General features: G+C 45.0%; 1 protein-coding gene across 3 annotated transcripts in view; it reads left to right on the top strand.

Moving 5' to 3' along the window:
- The window catches only part of LOC139277225 (POC1 centriolar protein homolog A-like), a 238,359-nt gene extending 221,763 nt beyond the window's left edge, over positions 1-16,596 (top strand). For all 3 annotated transcript variants that reach the window (XM_070895387.1, XM_070895386.1, XM_070895385.1), the window contains one exon: positions 16,233-16,596. In XM_070895387.1, the coding sequence (XP_070751488.1) occupies positions 16,233-16,313 (81 nt within the window). In that variant the 3' untranslated portion in view covers positions 16,314-16,596. The remainder of the gene's footprint in view (positions 1-16,232) is intronic.
- The last annotated feature ends 821 nt before the right edge of the window (positions 16,597-17,417 follow it).

Below are 17,417 nucleotides of genomic sequence, written 5' to 3'. Positions count from 1 at the left end.
TGAAGGAAATCCTTATTAGGTGGGAAATTGTGTTGGGGAAATTGATGGGATTGAAGGCCGATGAATCCCCAGGGCCTGATAGTCTGCATCTCAGAGTACTTAAGGAAGTGGCCCTAGAAATAGTGGATGCATTGGTGATCATTTTCCAACAGTCTATCGCCTGTGGATCAGTTCCTATGGACTGGAGGGTAGCTAATGCAACACCACTTTTTAAGAAAGGAGGGAGAGAGAAAACGGGCAATTATAGACCAGTTAGCCTGACATCAGTAGTGGGGAAAATGTTGGAATCAATTTATTAAAGATGCAATAGCAGTGCATTTGGAAAACAGTTACAGGATCAGTCCAAGTCAACATGGATTTATGAAAGGGAAATCATGCTTGACAAATCTTCTAGAATTTTTTGAGGATGTAACTAGTAGAGTGGACAAGGGAGAACCAGTGAATGTGGTGATGTGGTGTATTTGAACTTTCAAAAGGTTTTTGACAAGGTCCCACACAAGAGAGTGGTGTGCACAATTAAAGCACATGGTATTGGGGGTAATGTATTGACGTGGATAGAGAACTCGTTGGCAGACAGGAAGCAGAGAGTCGGGATAAACGGGTCCTTTTCAGAATGGAAGGCAGTGACTAGTGGGGTGCTGCAGGGCTCCGTACTGGGACCCCAGCTATTTACAATATACATTAATGATTTAGATGAAGGAATTGAGTGTAATATCTCCAAGTTTGCAGATGACACTAAGCTAGGTGGCGCTGTGAGGAGGACACTAAGAGGCTGCAGGGTCACTTGGACAGGTTAAGTGAGTGGGCAAACGCATGGCAGATGCAGTATAATGTGGATAAATGTGAGGTTATCCACTTTGGTGGCAAAAACACGAATATTATCTGAATGGCGGCAGATTAGGAAAAAGCGAGGTGCAACAAGACCTGGGTGTCATGGTACATCAGTCATTGAAAGTTGGCATGCAGGTACAGCAGGCAGTGAAGAAGGCAAATGGTATGTTGGCCTTCATAGCTAGGGGATTTGAGTATAGGAGCAGGGAGGACTTACTGCAGTTGTACAGGGCCTTAGTGAAGCCTCACCTGGAATATTGTGTTCAGTTTTGATCTCCTAATCTGAGAAAGGATGTTCTTGCTATTGAGGGAGTGCAGCGAAGGTTCACCAGACTGATTCCCGAGATGGCAGGACTGAATCATGAGGAGAGACCGGATCAACTGTACTCTTTTTAACTGGAGTTTAGAAGGGTGAGAGCGGATCTCATAGAAACATATAAAATTCTGACGGGACTGAACAGGTTAGATGCAGGAAGAATGTTCCCGATGTTGGGAAAGTCCAGAACCAGAGGACATGGTCTTGAGGATAAGGGGTAAGCAATTTAGGACTGAGATAAGAAGAAACTTCTTCACTCAGAGAGTTGTTAACCTTTGGAATTCACCTACCATAGAGAGTTGTTGATGCCAGTTCATTGGATATATTCAAGAGGGAGTTAGATATGGCTCTTATGACTAAGGGGCTCAAGGGGTATGGAGGGAAAGCAGGAAAAGGGGTACTGAGGTGAATGATCAGCCATGATCTTATTGAATGGTGGTGCAGGCTCGAAGGGCTGAATAGAAACATAGAAAATAGGTGCAGGAGCAGGCCATTCAGCCCTTCTAGCCTGCACCGCCATTCAATGAGTTCATGGCTGAACATGAAACTTCAGTACCCGCTTCCTGCTTTCACGCCAGACCCCTTGATCCCCCGAGTAGTAAGGACTTCATCTAACTCCCTTTTGAATATATTTAGTGAATTGGCCTCAACTACTTTCTGTGGTAGAGAATTCCACAGGTTCACCACTCTCTGGGTGAAGAAGTTTCTCCTTATCTCGGTCCTAAATGGCTTACCCCTTATCCTTAGACTGTGACCCCTGGTTCTGGACTTCCCCAACATTGGGAACATTCTTCCTGCATCCAACCTGTCCAAACCCGTCAGAATTTTAAACGTTTCTATGAGGTCCCCTCTCATTCTTCTGAACTCCAGTGAATACAAGCCCAGTTGATCCAGTCTTTCTTGATAGGTCAGTCCCACCATCTCGGGAATCAGTCTGGTGAATCTTCGCTGCACTCCCTCAATAGCAAGAATGTCCTTCCTCAAGTTAGGAGACCAAAACTGTACACAATACTCCAGGTGTGGCCTCACCAAGGCCCTGTACAACTGTAGCAACACCTCCCTGCCCCTGTACTCAAATCCCCTCGCTATGAAGGCCAACATGCCATTTGCTTTCTTAACCGCCTGCTGTACCTGCATGCCAACCTTCAATGACTGATGTACCATGACACCCAGGTCTCGTTGCACCTTCCCTTTTCCTAATCTGTCACCATTCAGATAATAGTCTGTCTCTCTGTTTTTACCACCAAAGTGGATAACCTCACATTTATCCACATTATACTTCATCTGCCACGCATTTGCCCACTCACCTAACCTATCCAAGTCACTCTGCAGCCTCATAGCATCCTCCTCGCAGCTCACACTGCCACCCAACTTAGTGTCATCCGCAAATTTGGAGATACTACATTTAATCCCCTCGTCTAAATCATGAATGTACAATGTAAACAGCTGGGGCCCCAGCACAGAACCTTGCGGTACCCCACTAGTCACTGCCTGCCATTCCGAAAAGTACCCATTTACTCCTACTCTTTGCTTCCTGTCTGACAACCAGTTCTCAATCCATGTCAGCACACTACCCCCAATCCCATGTGCTTTAACTTTGCACATTAATCTCTTGTGTGGGACCTTGTCGAAAGCCTTCTGAAAGTCCAAATATACCACATCAACTGGTACTCCTTTGTCCACTTTATTGGAAACATCCTCAAAAAATTCCAGAAGATTTGTCAAGCATGATCTCCCTTTCACAAATCCATGCTGACTTGGACCTATCATGTCACCATTTTCCAAATGTGCTGCTATGACATCCTTAATAATTGATTCCATCATTTTACCCACTACTGAGGTCAGGCTGACCGGTCTATAATTCCCTGCTTTCTCTCTCCCTCCTTTTTAAAAAAGTGGGGTTACATTGGCTACCCTCCACTCGATAGGAACTGATCCAGAGTCAATGGAATGTTGGAAAATGACTGTCAATGCATCCGCTATTTCCAAGGCCACCTCCTTAAGTACTCTGGGATGCAGTCCATCAGGCCCTGGGGATTTATCAGCCTTCAATCCCATCAATTTCCCCAACACAATTTCCCGACTAATAAAGATTTCCCTCAGTTCCTCCTCCTTACTAGACCCTCTGACTCCTTTTATATCTGGAAGGTTGTTTTGTGTCCTCCTTAGTGAATACTGAACCAAAGTACTTGTTCAATTGGTCTGCCATTTCTTTGTTCCCCGTTATGAGTTCCCCTGATTCTGACTGCAGGGGACCTACGTTTGTCTTTACTAACCTTTTTCTCTTTACATACTATGGCCGATTCCTGCACCTATTTTCTATGTTTCTATGCCCCTCGAGCTCTGCAGACATTCGGTGGTGGCCTGTCAGTTGAAAGAATATGAAAAGTTACAGAATTCCATCAAACTTCCATTTGCTGCGTTATAAAGAAAAAAATCTTTATTATGTATATTTAAGTCTTCTTGACTCCCTCCAAAACTTCGCTGAAAAACAATGGCATCTTTCTGCGGCAATTTTTCAATATGCGCTGCTTTTCGGGAGTGGTCAGATACACCGACCTAGGAGAAATTTTTTTGGGCAAACTTCCATAATTGACAAAAACTGGCACAGACTGGTTATGCCCCATGTGATGCAAAAAAAACTAACCTAAAAAAATCGTAACTAACTGAGTTACGGTGGCGCAGATTCCTTGGGGAAACTGTAATTTTTTAACTTGCGCCAAAAAAAGCGGCGCAAATCACTGGGGAAATTTGAGCCCGAAGTCACTCTTGTTACACAGGGAAATGTAGTAGCAATTTGTGCACAGCAAGGTCCCAGCGAATTAGATAAATTGTCACTTAATTTGTTTTAATTATGGTTGCAGAATGAACACCCTACTCTTCTTCAAATAGTGCCATGGGACTTTTGCCTCAGTTTAATGTCTCGTTCGTAAAGCAACACACTGGTAATGCAGCAATGCTTCAGTGGTGCACTGAAGTGTCAGTCGAGATTGTGTGGTCTAGTCCTCGAGTGCGACTTGAACCCAGAGGCAAGCATACTTACTTTTTTTGGTCATTAGGGGATATGGTGAAAGGGCAAGAAAGTGGAGTTATGGTCGAACATCAGCCAAGATTGTTTTGAGTGGCAGAGCTGATTCGAGGGGCTGTATGGCCTACTCCTAATTCTTATGTTCTTATACTATCAACTGAGTCACACTGGCTCTATGTCTCCAACAGCAAGAGCCTGTGGAATTATATTCCTGTCAAGGTGACACTGCTATGGCGATACCTGCAGAAACCACCTCTTGGATGCTCAGAAGCCAATAGCTCACTTCATTTATTTTATTGCTGTGCCATTGAAAACAGAGCTGCTGGCCGCGGCAACACTGTAATCTAGCTCGGAGGCTTATTTTCCTCGTGAAGGGTACTGCGAAATAATAGTCAGTTTTCTGTTGATTTTCTGCACAGACGATGAATCAGTGATAGATTTAAAATTAAAAAGAGTACAGTAATTGCTTTGCTTACAACGTAACTGAGGTATTCTAACAAGTGGCTGTGCACCATGCAGAGCTCATCAGTTTCCCATCTGGTTCAATGGAATATTGGTCAGGAGCACTCAACAAAGGAGCTCTTTGAAAGAAGTTTTATTTGAGCAGTTGATTTTGTTCCCATAAATTTTGTCCCTCATTAAATTAAGGCCGGGGGACACAGAGGGCCCGAGTTTGGTCACACCTAAGTTCCACCCATGTACTGTCAAAAGGACCGCTAAGATCCTGACGGTACTTTGGGCGGAAGTTTGGTGGAAAAATGCTGGGGGGGAAGCCGCCCGGCGGATAAAATGGGCGTTACACACCGATTCTGGGCGGTAGGTCACATTCTGGATGGCAAATGCGATCCTTGGCAAAGTAACGCCGAGGATAGAGTCAGGCCCAGGGAGGGGGGAATGGGAAAAGTAAAACATTTTTAACACATGGAAAGAAAAAGCTACAGGTGCAGCATCCAAAATCTGGAGTTCCGGAATGTTCTGGAATCCAGACTCCGGGACAATTCGTGGCAGGGTCGTCCGGAATCAAGACCGGACGACCCTGCCCGACCTCGGGGCCGCGCCGCTGCCCGACCTCAGGGCCTCACCTCGCCGCCCTTATCTCAGGGCCTCCTCACCGGCCGGCGTGAACACCTCTTCCGCGGGGCCGGCCGGCGCGAACACCTCCTCGGCAGGGCCCCACCCGACGACGACATCCTTGGCAGGGCCTGCTGGCCGACAACCTCCTTGGCGGGGTCCGGCCTGACGACAACAACCTCGGCAGGGCCCCGCCCGACAACCTCCTCAGTGGGGCCCTGCCCGAACACCACCTCTGCGGGGCTGGCCCACCCGACAGCTTCCTCGGAGGGGCCCTGCCCGACAACATTCTTGGCGGGGCCAGCGCGACGACGACCTCCTCAGCGGGGTCCCGCCCGATGCAAACACCTCCTCAACGGGCCCTGGCGGCCCGCCCGACAACATCCTTGGTGGGGCCGGCCCCACGCAACCTCCTAGGCGGGCCCCGGATGGCCCGAACAGCTCCTCGGCAGGTACCTCCTTCCCCCCCCCCCCCCCCAACCTTTTTCTGACGTTCCGAAATCCGGAAATACCCGAACCTGGACTCGGGTGTTTCCGGATTCGTGACATCAGAAAGATGTTCCAAAATCCGGCAAAACACAAAATGCGGAACGGCCTCACAGTCCTGAGGGTTCCAGATTTGGGACGCTGCACCTGTAGTACAAATCCTTTAGAAACATAGAAAATAGGTGCAGGAGTCGGCCATTCGGCCCTTCGAGCCTGCACCGCCATTCAATGAGTTCATGGCTGAACATGCAACTTCAGTACCCCATTCCTGCTTTCTCGCCATACCCCTTGATCCCCCGAGGTGGAAGGACTACATCTAACTCCTTTTTGAATATATTTAGTGAATTGGCCTCAACAACTTCCTGTGGTAGAGAATTCCACAGGGTCACCACTCTCTGGGTGAAGAAGTTTCTCCTCATCTCGATCCTAAATGGCTTACCCCTTATCCTTAGACTGTGACCCCTGGTTCTGGACTTCCCCAACATTGGGAACATTTTTCCTGCATCTAACCTGTCTAAACCCGTCAGAATTTTAAATGTTTCTATGAGGTCCCCTCTCATTCTTCTGAACTCCAGTGAATACAAGCCCAGTTGATTCAATCTTTCTTGATATGTCAGTCCTGCCATCCCGGGAATCATTCTGGTGAACCTTCGCTGCACTCCCTCAATAGCAAGAATGTCCTTCCTCAAGTTAGGAGACCAAAACTGTACACAATACTCCAGGTGTGGCCTCACCAAGGCCCTGTACAACTGTAGCAACACCTCCCTGTCCCTGTACTCAAATCCCCTCGCTATGAAGGCCAACGTGCCATTTGCTTTCTTAACCGCCTGCTGTACCTGCATGCCAACCTTCAGTGACTGATGCAACGAGACCTGGGTGTCATAGTACACCTCCCCTTTTCTTAATCTGTCACCATTCAGATAATAGTCTGTCTCTCTGTTTTTACCACCAAAGTGGATAACCTCACATTTATCCACATTATACTTCATCTGCCATGCATTTGCCCACTCACCTAACCTATCCAAGTCACTCTGCAGCCTCATAGCATCCTCCTCGCAGCTCACACTGCCACCCAACTTATTTTCATCCGCAAATTTGGAGATACTACATTTAATCCCCTCGTCTAAATCATGAATGTACAATGTAAACAACTGGGGCCCCAGCACAGAACCTTGCGGTACCCCACTAGTCACTGCCTGCCATTCTGAAAAGTACCCATTTACTCCTACTCTTTGCTTCCTGTCTGCCAACCAGTTCTCAATCCATATCAGCACACTACCCCTAATCCCATGTGCTTTAACTTTGCACATTAATCTCTTGTGCGGGACCTTGTCGAAAGCCTTCTGAAAGTCCAAATACACCACATCAACTGGTTGAGGACCCCATCCACCAAAATCGCTGCAAAAGAAATGAAGACAACAAGTGCACTAACCTTTTCTTGCAGGCCTTCATATTTACCGTTGAGGTAAGACCTGCCTCCACGCTGCGGACTCTTCTGCTGCTGGAACGGAAGACCGCCCGGACCAATCTGGGGAGTCAGCGGGCGGGAGGACTTTTATCGGTGTTGCACGCCAGCGGACACTCCCCAGCTGTCTTCTCTCCCTGTCGCCATGAGGGCCTCACCAAAGTCGCTCGGAGGGGAGAGCGCCCATAAAAAAATGGAGACCGCCAAGAAAACTCCACGGCGGCCGGTGGTAAGTCAACCAAACTTGGGCCCATAAGGACATAAGCAGTTACAATTCAAAATACTTCCCTGTCAGTTATCATAATTTCAAAAGATGTGCAATTACCTGGGTGGCATGTTGCATTGAAACACTAGTTTGTTGAACGGTAGTGTAATGGGTTGCATATTTAAGCTTAATGATCTATTGCTCTCCTCCTCCCTCTCCCATCGTCACATGTTGAGCTCTGATCTTAACTCTGTGACCATGTGGTAGCCAAAAGGTTAGGACATCCGATGCCATTCATGTAAGTTTGTCCAGAATATCAAATTACTATAATAACAGCTAACCTTCCTCATGTTTGTGTTATGGTGTTAATTTTACTATTAACTTTCACAGTCTTTTATTCCACAAAACCGTGCTGATTGCATAAATATTTTTGGGTTACAATGAGTGTGGATTTGGAGGCGGGCCCACTGTCAAAATGGTCCCAGGATGCAAACCCACTCTGAACCCGCCTCCGTGTCAGTTTCTCAACTGTCAGGTCTGCCTGCAGCTCACAGACCTGACAGCAAACGACGGGCCAGTCAATTAAGGTACTTAACAGGTAGTTTAAAGGTATTTAAGAGGTTTATAACCAGGCACTTACCATTTCACCAACTTTTTTACGAATTTGCCATCCCTCGGGGAACACGCCAGGTAAGTGTGTTGGTTTCTCAATGACTCTCCATTGCTTTCAGTAGGTGACAACTTTTATACCACTTTTGTAGCTAACATTTCACAGCTGTTCACTTTCCGAACTCCCAAGCTGTAGCTTTCAGTGTTTGGAAGAGTCTTTTCGGCTTCATACACTTTGGAATTGTTTATAGTGAACTCTGTATATTCAATGTAACCTTCTTGAAGGAACATTTCTGACCATTGACAGATTGCTTCTGTCAACTTAAATGAATCTGGCATATCAAGAATCAAGATGGGCACAATTAATGCCTTCTCATCTTGTTCCTCAGAGTCTGATGAGGAATAGCCGCAGGAGCAGCAGAACCAGCCACACTGGCAACACCAATAAGAGAGCCAACCCTCTCCTGAGCCACCTCATGCTGCACAGGGTGGAGGGCATCAACGCAGGGATGTGCCGAGCCTGAGGCAATACCCCCAGCACAGGGTCTCTAGGCAGAGGATGAGCTACCTCAACATGATGGAGCAGCAGTGTCGAAGGAGACTCAGGCTATTGCGCCAGGTGGTCACCGACCTTTGCACATTGCTGGGGGAAGACCTGCAGCCCAGAGGAAGGGGTGGACACCCCTTACCAGTGGCTGTCAAAGTCACCGTTGCCCTCAACTCCTTTGCTCCTTCCAGGTATCTGCCACAGACATTAGCGGTATTTCCCAATCTGCCGCCCACAGATGCATCACACAGATCACCGATGCCCTGTTTAATAAGTCGGGCAACTATATAAAGTTTGCCACTGATCAAGCCAGTGTGAGTGAGCGGGCGAGTGGCATTGCCGCTCTTGATGGCTTCTCACGGGTCCAGGGAGTGATTGACTGCACACATTTGGCGATCAGGGCACCCCATCACAATCTGAGAGCTTTTGTGAACTGCAAGGGTTTCCACTCCCTAAACATTCAACTAGTGTATAACGACAGTAAAATCATCATATTTGTGTGCACCAAGTTACCTGGCAGCTACCATGCTTTGTACATCCTGTGCCACCACACCGCCAAACAGTCTTTCAAGTTGGCTGCTTGGGGACAAGGACTACCCTCTTAAGACATGGCTGATGACACCTTTGAGGAGGCCAGCGAACGAGGCTGATGGACAGCATAATCAGAGCCTCATCTCTACGAGAAGTATAATCAAGCAAACTATAGGGTTGCTTAAAATGCGATTCAGATGCCTGGACAAATCTGGAGAGGCTCTTCAGTAAGCACCAGCGAGGGTATCCAGAATAGTCGTGGTCTGCTGCGTCCTGCACAACATCGCTCAGCAGCGAGGACTGGCACTAGATGATGAAGACGGCGCAGAGCGAAGAGCCTCATCGGAGGAGGAGGAGCAGCAATATGAGGTTGGCAATGCCGATGAGCAAGACGTGGAGAAGCCAGCACTGCCATTAAGACCAGTGCGTGAGAACGTTGCTGCTTGTAATGCCAGGAGCACCCTCATAAAAACATAAGAAATAGGAACAGGAGTAGGCCATACGGCCCCTCGAGCCTGCTCCGCCATTCAATAAGATCATGGACTCGGCTCCACTTCCTTTCCCACTCCCCATAACCCCTTATCCCCTTGTTGTTTAAGAAACTATCTATTTCTTTCTTAAATTTATTCAATGCACCAGCTTCCACAACTCTGAGGCAGCGAATTCCACAGATTTACAACCCTCGGAGAAGAAATTTCTCCTCATCTCAGTTTTAAACGGGCGGCTCCTTATTCTAAGATTATGCCCTCTAGTTCTAGTCTCCCCCATCAGTGGAAACATCCTCTCTGCATCCACCTTGTTAAGCCACCTCATAATCTTACACGTTTCGATAAGATCACCTCTCATTCTTCTGAATTCCAATGAATAGAGGCCCAACCTACACAACCTTTCCTCATAAGTCAACCTCGGAATCAATCTAGTGAACCTTCTCTGAACTGCCTCCAAAGCAAGTATATCCTTTCGTAAATATGGAAACCAAACTGCATGCAGTATTCCAGGTGTGGCCTCACCAATACCTTATATAGCTGTAGTAAGACTTCCCTGCTTTTATACTTAATCCCCTTTGCAATAAAGGCCAAGATACCATTGGCCTTCCTGATCACTTGCTGTACCTGCTTACTATCCTTTTGCATATCATGCACAAATACCCCCAGGTCCCACTGTACTTGCGGCACTTTGCAATCTTTCTCCATTTAAATAATAAGTTGCTCTTTGATTTTTTTTCTGCCAAAGTGCATGACCTCACACTTTCCAACATTATACTCTTATCTGCCAAATTTTTGCCCACTCACTTCGCCTGTCTGTGTCCTTTTACAGATTTTTTATGTCCTCCTCGCACATTGTTTTTCTTCCCATCTTTGTATTGTCAGCAAACTTGGCTACGTTACACTCAGTCCCTTCTTCCAAGTCGTTAATATAAATTATAATAGTTGGGGTCCCAGCGCTGATCCCTGCTGCACCCCACTAGTTACTGGTTGCCAACCAGAGAATGAACCATTTAACCCGACTCTCTGTTCTCTATTAGTGAGCCAATCCTCTATCCATGCTAATATATTACCGCAGGTATAAATGGCAAGTTCCAGTAACTTTGTGGATGTCACACATTTGCCTGGCACAGGCGTCCACGTGTTGACATCATCCCACACCAGCAACATTAATCATTCAATCAGTGACTACTTCCTTCGTTTCATCATCCCTCAGCACCATTGCTGCATGTCAAATCAACCCTGACCATACACTCTGCCATCTTCATTCTATCCCACACATCTGGCTGCGACTGCAAAGTGTGCCAAAGAAATTATTTAATTACATAGCTCCATGTTTTATAACCATCATAATGATACTGATAAACACACCTAAGTGGTGACCTTTGTGACTATTTGTGTGGGATCTTTCTTTTCGGGGTGCTTCTACATGGTGCTACCCCTGTTGCTTAAGCAGAGGTAGAGGTAGCCTCCTCACCTTCCTGCTGCAACTGCTTAGACACCTTTGGCGATCATCCTATGATCCTGTGAGGTCCCCACCAAAGTCTGCTCTTCCTGTGACTGCAGAGACAGACTCGGCCATCACTCTCCGGGGAGGCATCTGGGGCTCTAACCGAGGGGCTGGGAAGGGGGTGAAAGTTGGAGCGCTTGGAGCGGAGACACCACTTACATGTCCCCTCCCATCATCATCCCTCTCAAGGGGCTGGAGAGCAGTTTGCTGCACTTCAGTGCGAAACGTTAGAGCTCACGTCTGTACTGACATCCCTTCTGGAAAGGATGTCTATGAGCCTCTAGATTCTCTCCTCCATAGATGACCATCTATTTAGAAGAGAACCCATGTTGTCATTACACTGGTGCTGTGAGTACTCCTTGCAGATGGCCATCCTATCCATCGAGGAAGCTATAGATGCCAGTGACTGCCACCGTGCTGCTTATGTTGGAGATGAATTCCTCCCTTCTCTGCACAATCAGAGTCAACGCAATCGCAAAACCAGTCAGAGCCTCCTGCACTTGTTCCTGCAGCTCCAGGATGGCCCCAGAGGCTGAGCTAGGAGACTGCTGCACCCTCCGACGAGGAGTTTCCACTGCTGACCCTGTCTCCACCATCTATTCTTGCTCACTTGTGTTATGTGAGACACCAGGTGACAACACTACTCTTATCCCGCGACGGCCCCACTGAGGTGTGGCTGGTGCTAGTTTCCATTCTGTGAAGGGATGCTGCGCCCTCAGAGGCAGAAGGCTCCTCTGAGGAGTCTTGTTCCTCTTGCTCTTGGACAGGGGCGGGGAGCTCCTGATGGACCTGTTGGAGAGTAAAGATATGATTTAAATATGACCTCTCAAGTGCAGACACATATCATTATACACATCATTACCATTATTTTTCTGATCACATAACACCCCATATGAGTGATTGATGATAGGCATGCAACTGTATGGATAATAATTCTGTCACCAGCTTCTTCTATTTAGCCCCTCTCTCCGTCCCCCATCTCCGGAACCTCCACCACACCAGTAATATCGAATGCTGCCTCTTTTGCGCTTGACAAATGAAAGATCGACTGAGGGCCTCTTCCCGTTCTCTCCCTCTCCCTCTTATTGTGGCCAATCTTTTCCTGCAAGGGGCAAAGAAGCGAAGGTTGATGGAATGAGCATCATTAATGGAATGGTATACAGTTTCACAGGGAGACTTGGATGGAGTGGCTTGGCGATACCAAGTTGCCTCCTTTTGTGCTGTTACTTGCTTTCATTGCATAATGATGATGCTAAGTGTACGGGGTGCAAACTAAGATGGGGACCTTATAATGTAAATAGAGACAGACAAATGGATGAAGGTGTAAGGGATCTTGGGCTGAGTAACGTTGTGCAGGAGTATGGTTGCCAATGTACAGTGGTGGGGGATGTGATGACAGGTTTATACTTAGAAGATCATTAAACCTTTTCCTGCCCTGTACCCAGGTGCGAGGCATTACTGAATTCGCCATAATCTATATGAAGCCACGCTGATATAGTCTGTTGGAGAGGCCTCTTCCTGCCATCTGCAAAGAAGAGAACCTCCCTATGTGCCCTCACTCCCTCAACAAGATGCTGGAGGGACTCATAATGCAGATCTCTGCCTTTCAGACGTCATGGTACAGACCTCCACTGACTAACATAAGCTTCACAAAAGAAAATCCAACTGTCAGCAAACTGCGCCTTGGTGCCTTTAAATATACCGGTAAGAAGCGTGTCAACCGGTGATGTCACCAGACCCGCTCCCATTAATTGGAACAAGAATCGCATAGGACGAGCCTAACAAGGCCCATTATGGTAGGATATTATTTTTGGCCGGGATCGCCACAGGAGCAGGTTCATCACCCACCACCGCTATCTCCCGCCTTCACCCTGCCCAAGTAGGGGAAATCGTGGGCACCATCTCTATTGCACTCTGTTCTACACATGATCTTTGGACTATCATTTTCCTTACTGGCCGAGTTGAGACTGGCACAACAGTTCTGACTTTGCATACTGCTGTGCTCTTATTCAGGCTTGTTCTTTTGTTAACAGAGCATGTGCATGTGTTGTTTGCTGCTGCCATTCACTTCCAGTTCAGCTTTCTCATTCAAATTCCATTAGTAATATTTTCTTAGCATTATGCAGGAAGGTATCTAATCAATCTTTTATTGGTGTGTGTATTTCTTCTGCATTCTATATATTTATTTAGCTTAAGTAAATTTGGGAAATTAATTCATCTGTGATCTACTACTTAGATTACTGAAGGAAGACACTATAGGAAATGTAATTGGTTCTCTTGCAGAAAATGTTACTTTCACCCCCCCACCCCTTTTTTCTGCCACTTTGTCACCCAGCCCCTGTCCTGAAGATATTGAGCCTTAAGCTAGGATACAATACCTCGCCAAAGTGATCATTCTACGTATGAGCCGAGCCAGTGACATTCAGTCGGGCATTTGACTTCCGAGAGGAACAACATCACAGCTTGGCACTATTCTGTCCGCATCCAGCATTCAAATGCTGCAATCCCTGCCTTTTTTCCCCCTCCATAGCACCAGAGATACTGAGGCAAGTTGTGGCCTTACTGCTGGCCTAGATGGTTAGGTAACTCAGAACTGATTGTGCCTCAAACCAGGGACCCTCCTGGTCTCTAGGGCTCGGCTTTAACCATCTGAGCTACTGCCATTTTAAAAGTTTTTTAATTCTGATTTGCTTATTTTAAGAGGCATTGTCGATGTTTTTCATTCACTGATTCAACATCATCTTGTCGGTCTGAATGTGAAATTTTATTTTCACATCAATGCATAGCATATTTTTGGGGTGTGTCTTAAAGTAATATGTGCTCATTTTATTTGGGTTGGAATTTATTTTTTTCATCTCACTCATGTAGAAGTATTTTCTGAGTTGGAGTGCTATTCAGATATGTTTATGTAAAATGACCATACTAGGTGAATCCTCTATATTAATCTACTCATTTTCTTTCCCTTTCTTTATTCCTCCTCCTGTCTATATTTCATTTGACTCTAATTCACCGCACTTCCTTTTCCACCTTTTGCTCTGTTTCTGTCTCTATCCTTTTCTTTCATTGGTCAAGCATATAAGCCATTAGGCACGACATTCGTGATGACCCAGACGCGCGACATTGGCATTGCAGCGCCGTTACTGATCGACGTTCCAGCAATTTTGCAGCGCAAATATTGTGTGATGTCAGTGGTGAGCATAAAAGTCCAATTAACATTGTTTGCCGCCAAACTTGTTGCAGCAACTTCAGGTCAAATGAATCCTCACCTCCCCCTGAACCAGTGCTGCTAAATACCAGCTAACTATTGCATACCATCGTGCTGTGTATCCTCTGCTTAAAAAAAAAAGTAAGGAATAAAAATTAAATACTCCATAGAAGAAATTGGGGTAGTTAAAATGTTTAAGTGAATTTAGATGCACTTTATCCTATTCATTTTAATTGCTTGGGCACTTGGCTGGAAATTGCATAAAGTATTCTTCAAAAGACTTTTGGACACTTCGTCTATGTTGGCACTTTCTTCAAGTGAAGAATTTAAACTATCTGATATGCATGTCTTGTAAGCAACCATGTATTTTAATTTACATATTAATAGCTCAGCTTTATACTTTCCTGCAATTACTCATTCAGATTAGTTACATATCAATAAAATTGACTCAATTAAACTAGTGGAAGCAATTATTTAATGTGACTTTTGTATTATCAACATTCCTAAGATTTCATTTTCTTACAAAGTGGTTAATTATTGGGATATTATTGTAGTTAGAATGGTATGGAATAAAGGTTACACACATTGTTTTTAGGAAATAGAAGCCTCTTGTATAATGTAATATGAATGTTTTTGTCCTATATGGGCCCCAACCTCAAGGGACTATCAAGGAAACTGCTTTACTGTGATCCATTTAGTAGTATCTCACTATACCAGATGTTGCTCATAAATTAAAGAAAGTTTAGAGTTATGGTATCTGACTTTCAGGCAGAAAGAGAGCAGCAATACTATTGTCTTCCCAGCCTTTGGCTATATTGAAGGAGGCAATTAAAAAAAAATTAGGCAGCCGATAGTATTGATAGTATGCATTTAAACCTTTTTATTGTGTAACTGATATAAAATCAAAGGAATTGTAACAAGAAAGATGATGTGCTGGTCTTGGGCCTCTCAATAACAGAATGTATAATTTTAATTGTGATTGCTCCTGTGCTGTAAATTCATTGCTGTTTTATGCATGTCTGATCCTTTCATCTGTGAAGTGTTTATGTATCTTCTTCTTGGGTGGTCCCTCGTATCGAGGATGACATGAGTTCACAGGTGTTTCAATGAAGGACTTGACATTCCGGGTCCTGAACAACATATTGAAGGGTGGAAGATGCCTGTGCGTGGATTTTTTTAATGGGTGGATTTTTTTAATGTGTTGCACACCAGCCACCACACGGCTGGACAGAGCTAGGTCTTGTTCCAGTGGCAAGGATTAACCAAGATGACTGGAGACCAGCTCTGCTGCACGGAAAAATTAATTATCACTTAGAAAATACATGGGTTCATAAATGACAGCCAACACAGAGGGCATGGACAGACTGGTGAAATAGACAGACACGTGGCAGTTAAAATTTAATGCAGAGAAATGTGAAATGATTCATTTTGGAAAAACAAGGAGAGGCAATGTAAACTAAATGGTATAATTATAAAGGGGGTGTAGGAACAGAGACCAGCGATTCACATAACAAATCTTTGAAGGAAAAGTTGAGAAGACTGTTTAAAAAAAGCATATGGGATCCTTGGCTTTATAAGTAGTAGCATAGAGTACATAAGCAAGGAAGTTATGCTAAACCTTTGTAAATTACTGGTTAGGCCTAAGAGTGGAGTACTCTGTCCAATTCTGGGCACCATCCTTTCGGAAGGATGCCTAAGAGGGTGCAGATGAAAAACTTTCTACTGACAGGAGGGTCGATAACCAGAGGACACAGATTTAAGATCATTGGCAAAAGAACCAGGGGAAAGATATGGAGATTTTTTTTTTACGCGGTGAGTTATGATCTGAAATGCGCTGCCTGACAGGAAGTAGTATCACAAGGCCTTAGCGGCTATAATATGAAGAGGCTATTTGTGCTTCATCTCTGATCGACAGCGCTTTTTCTTTTAATTTTACTCTTCAGACTGTGACGATCCTTGAACAGCGACTTACACTGACAGAAGACAAGCTCCGTGAATGTCTTGACAATCAACAGAAGTCATGATTAACATGAGGTCGACTGATTGAAAACAGTAGTGAAAGAAACACCACTGGAATTGAAAGATTAAGCACCTTAACTGGCAGACATGCGTAATGTGTATTAATCCACAGATCACTGATCAAAGCTTTGTAAAATAGTTAATCCTCCTTGAGTTAATATGTTGCCTGACGACAGCTGCACTGAAATTTTCAGTCGTGATCTGTATACCTTTTGTACTTTTATATAGTGCACTCTATAGAAGCAGTATTTCTTATAATGCAATAAATAGTTTTATTTCACTCCAAAATTGACCCATATGTATTCAAATTTTATCTATACTAATAACATTTTGATTTTGAGGAATTTAGCAGCTAAAATTTGTCATTTCCATCAGACGTGATTTAATTGTTTAGAACGGTTCCAGTTGGAATTAAAATATACAGGTATATTTGTATTTCACAGGCATCTGCAATTAGATTTTTCAGACTTTTCCCCTCCTTCCATGTAAAAGTGTGCTCCTTTAAGTACTTTTGCTTCAGCTCAGGAATTATGCTGAGACAATTTTGCTTTTCATATTTGAATCACAGGACCAATAAAAAATAAAGGCTTGCATTTATATAGTGCCTTTCACAACCACCGGACATCGCAAAGCGCTTTACAGCCAATGAAGTACTTTTTTGAAGTGTAGTCACTGTTGTAACGTAGGAAACACAGCAGCCAATTTGCGCATGGCAAGCCCCCACAAACAGCAATGTAATAATGACCAGATAATGTGTTTTTTTAGTGATGTTGATTGAGGGATAAATATTGGCCAGGACATCGGGGATAACACCCCTGCTCCTCTTCGAAATAGTGCCATAGGATCCTTTACGCCCACTTGAGAGAGCAGACGGGGTCTCGGTTTAACATCCAAAAGACGGCACCTCTGGCAGTGCAACTGTGCTGCCTTGGAGTGTCAGCCTAGATTTTTTCTTTGTGTTCAAGTCTCTGGCGTGGGACTTGAACCCTCAACCTTCTGACTATATCTTGGTGAGTAGAAGTGTATTACAGCATTGTGTTTTTTTTAATATGAGCTAAAGTGTAAAATAAATTTAAAATCTTTGCGGCCGAAATTGCCTCACGCTGGAT

This window comes from Pristiophorus japonicus, chromosome 12 (genome assembly GCF_044704955.1).
Source record: "Pristiophorus japonicus isolate sPriJap1 chromosome 12, sPriJap1.hap1, whole genome shotgun sequence".
Classification (NCBI taxonomy): domain Eukaryota; kingdom Metazoa; phylum Chordata; class Chondrichthyes; family Pristiophoridae; genus Pristiophorus; species Pristiophorus japonicus.
Note: the sequence above shows the minus strand (reverse complement) of the source record. Positions and strands in the feature narration are given on the sequence as shown.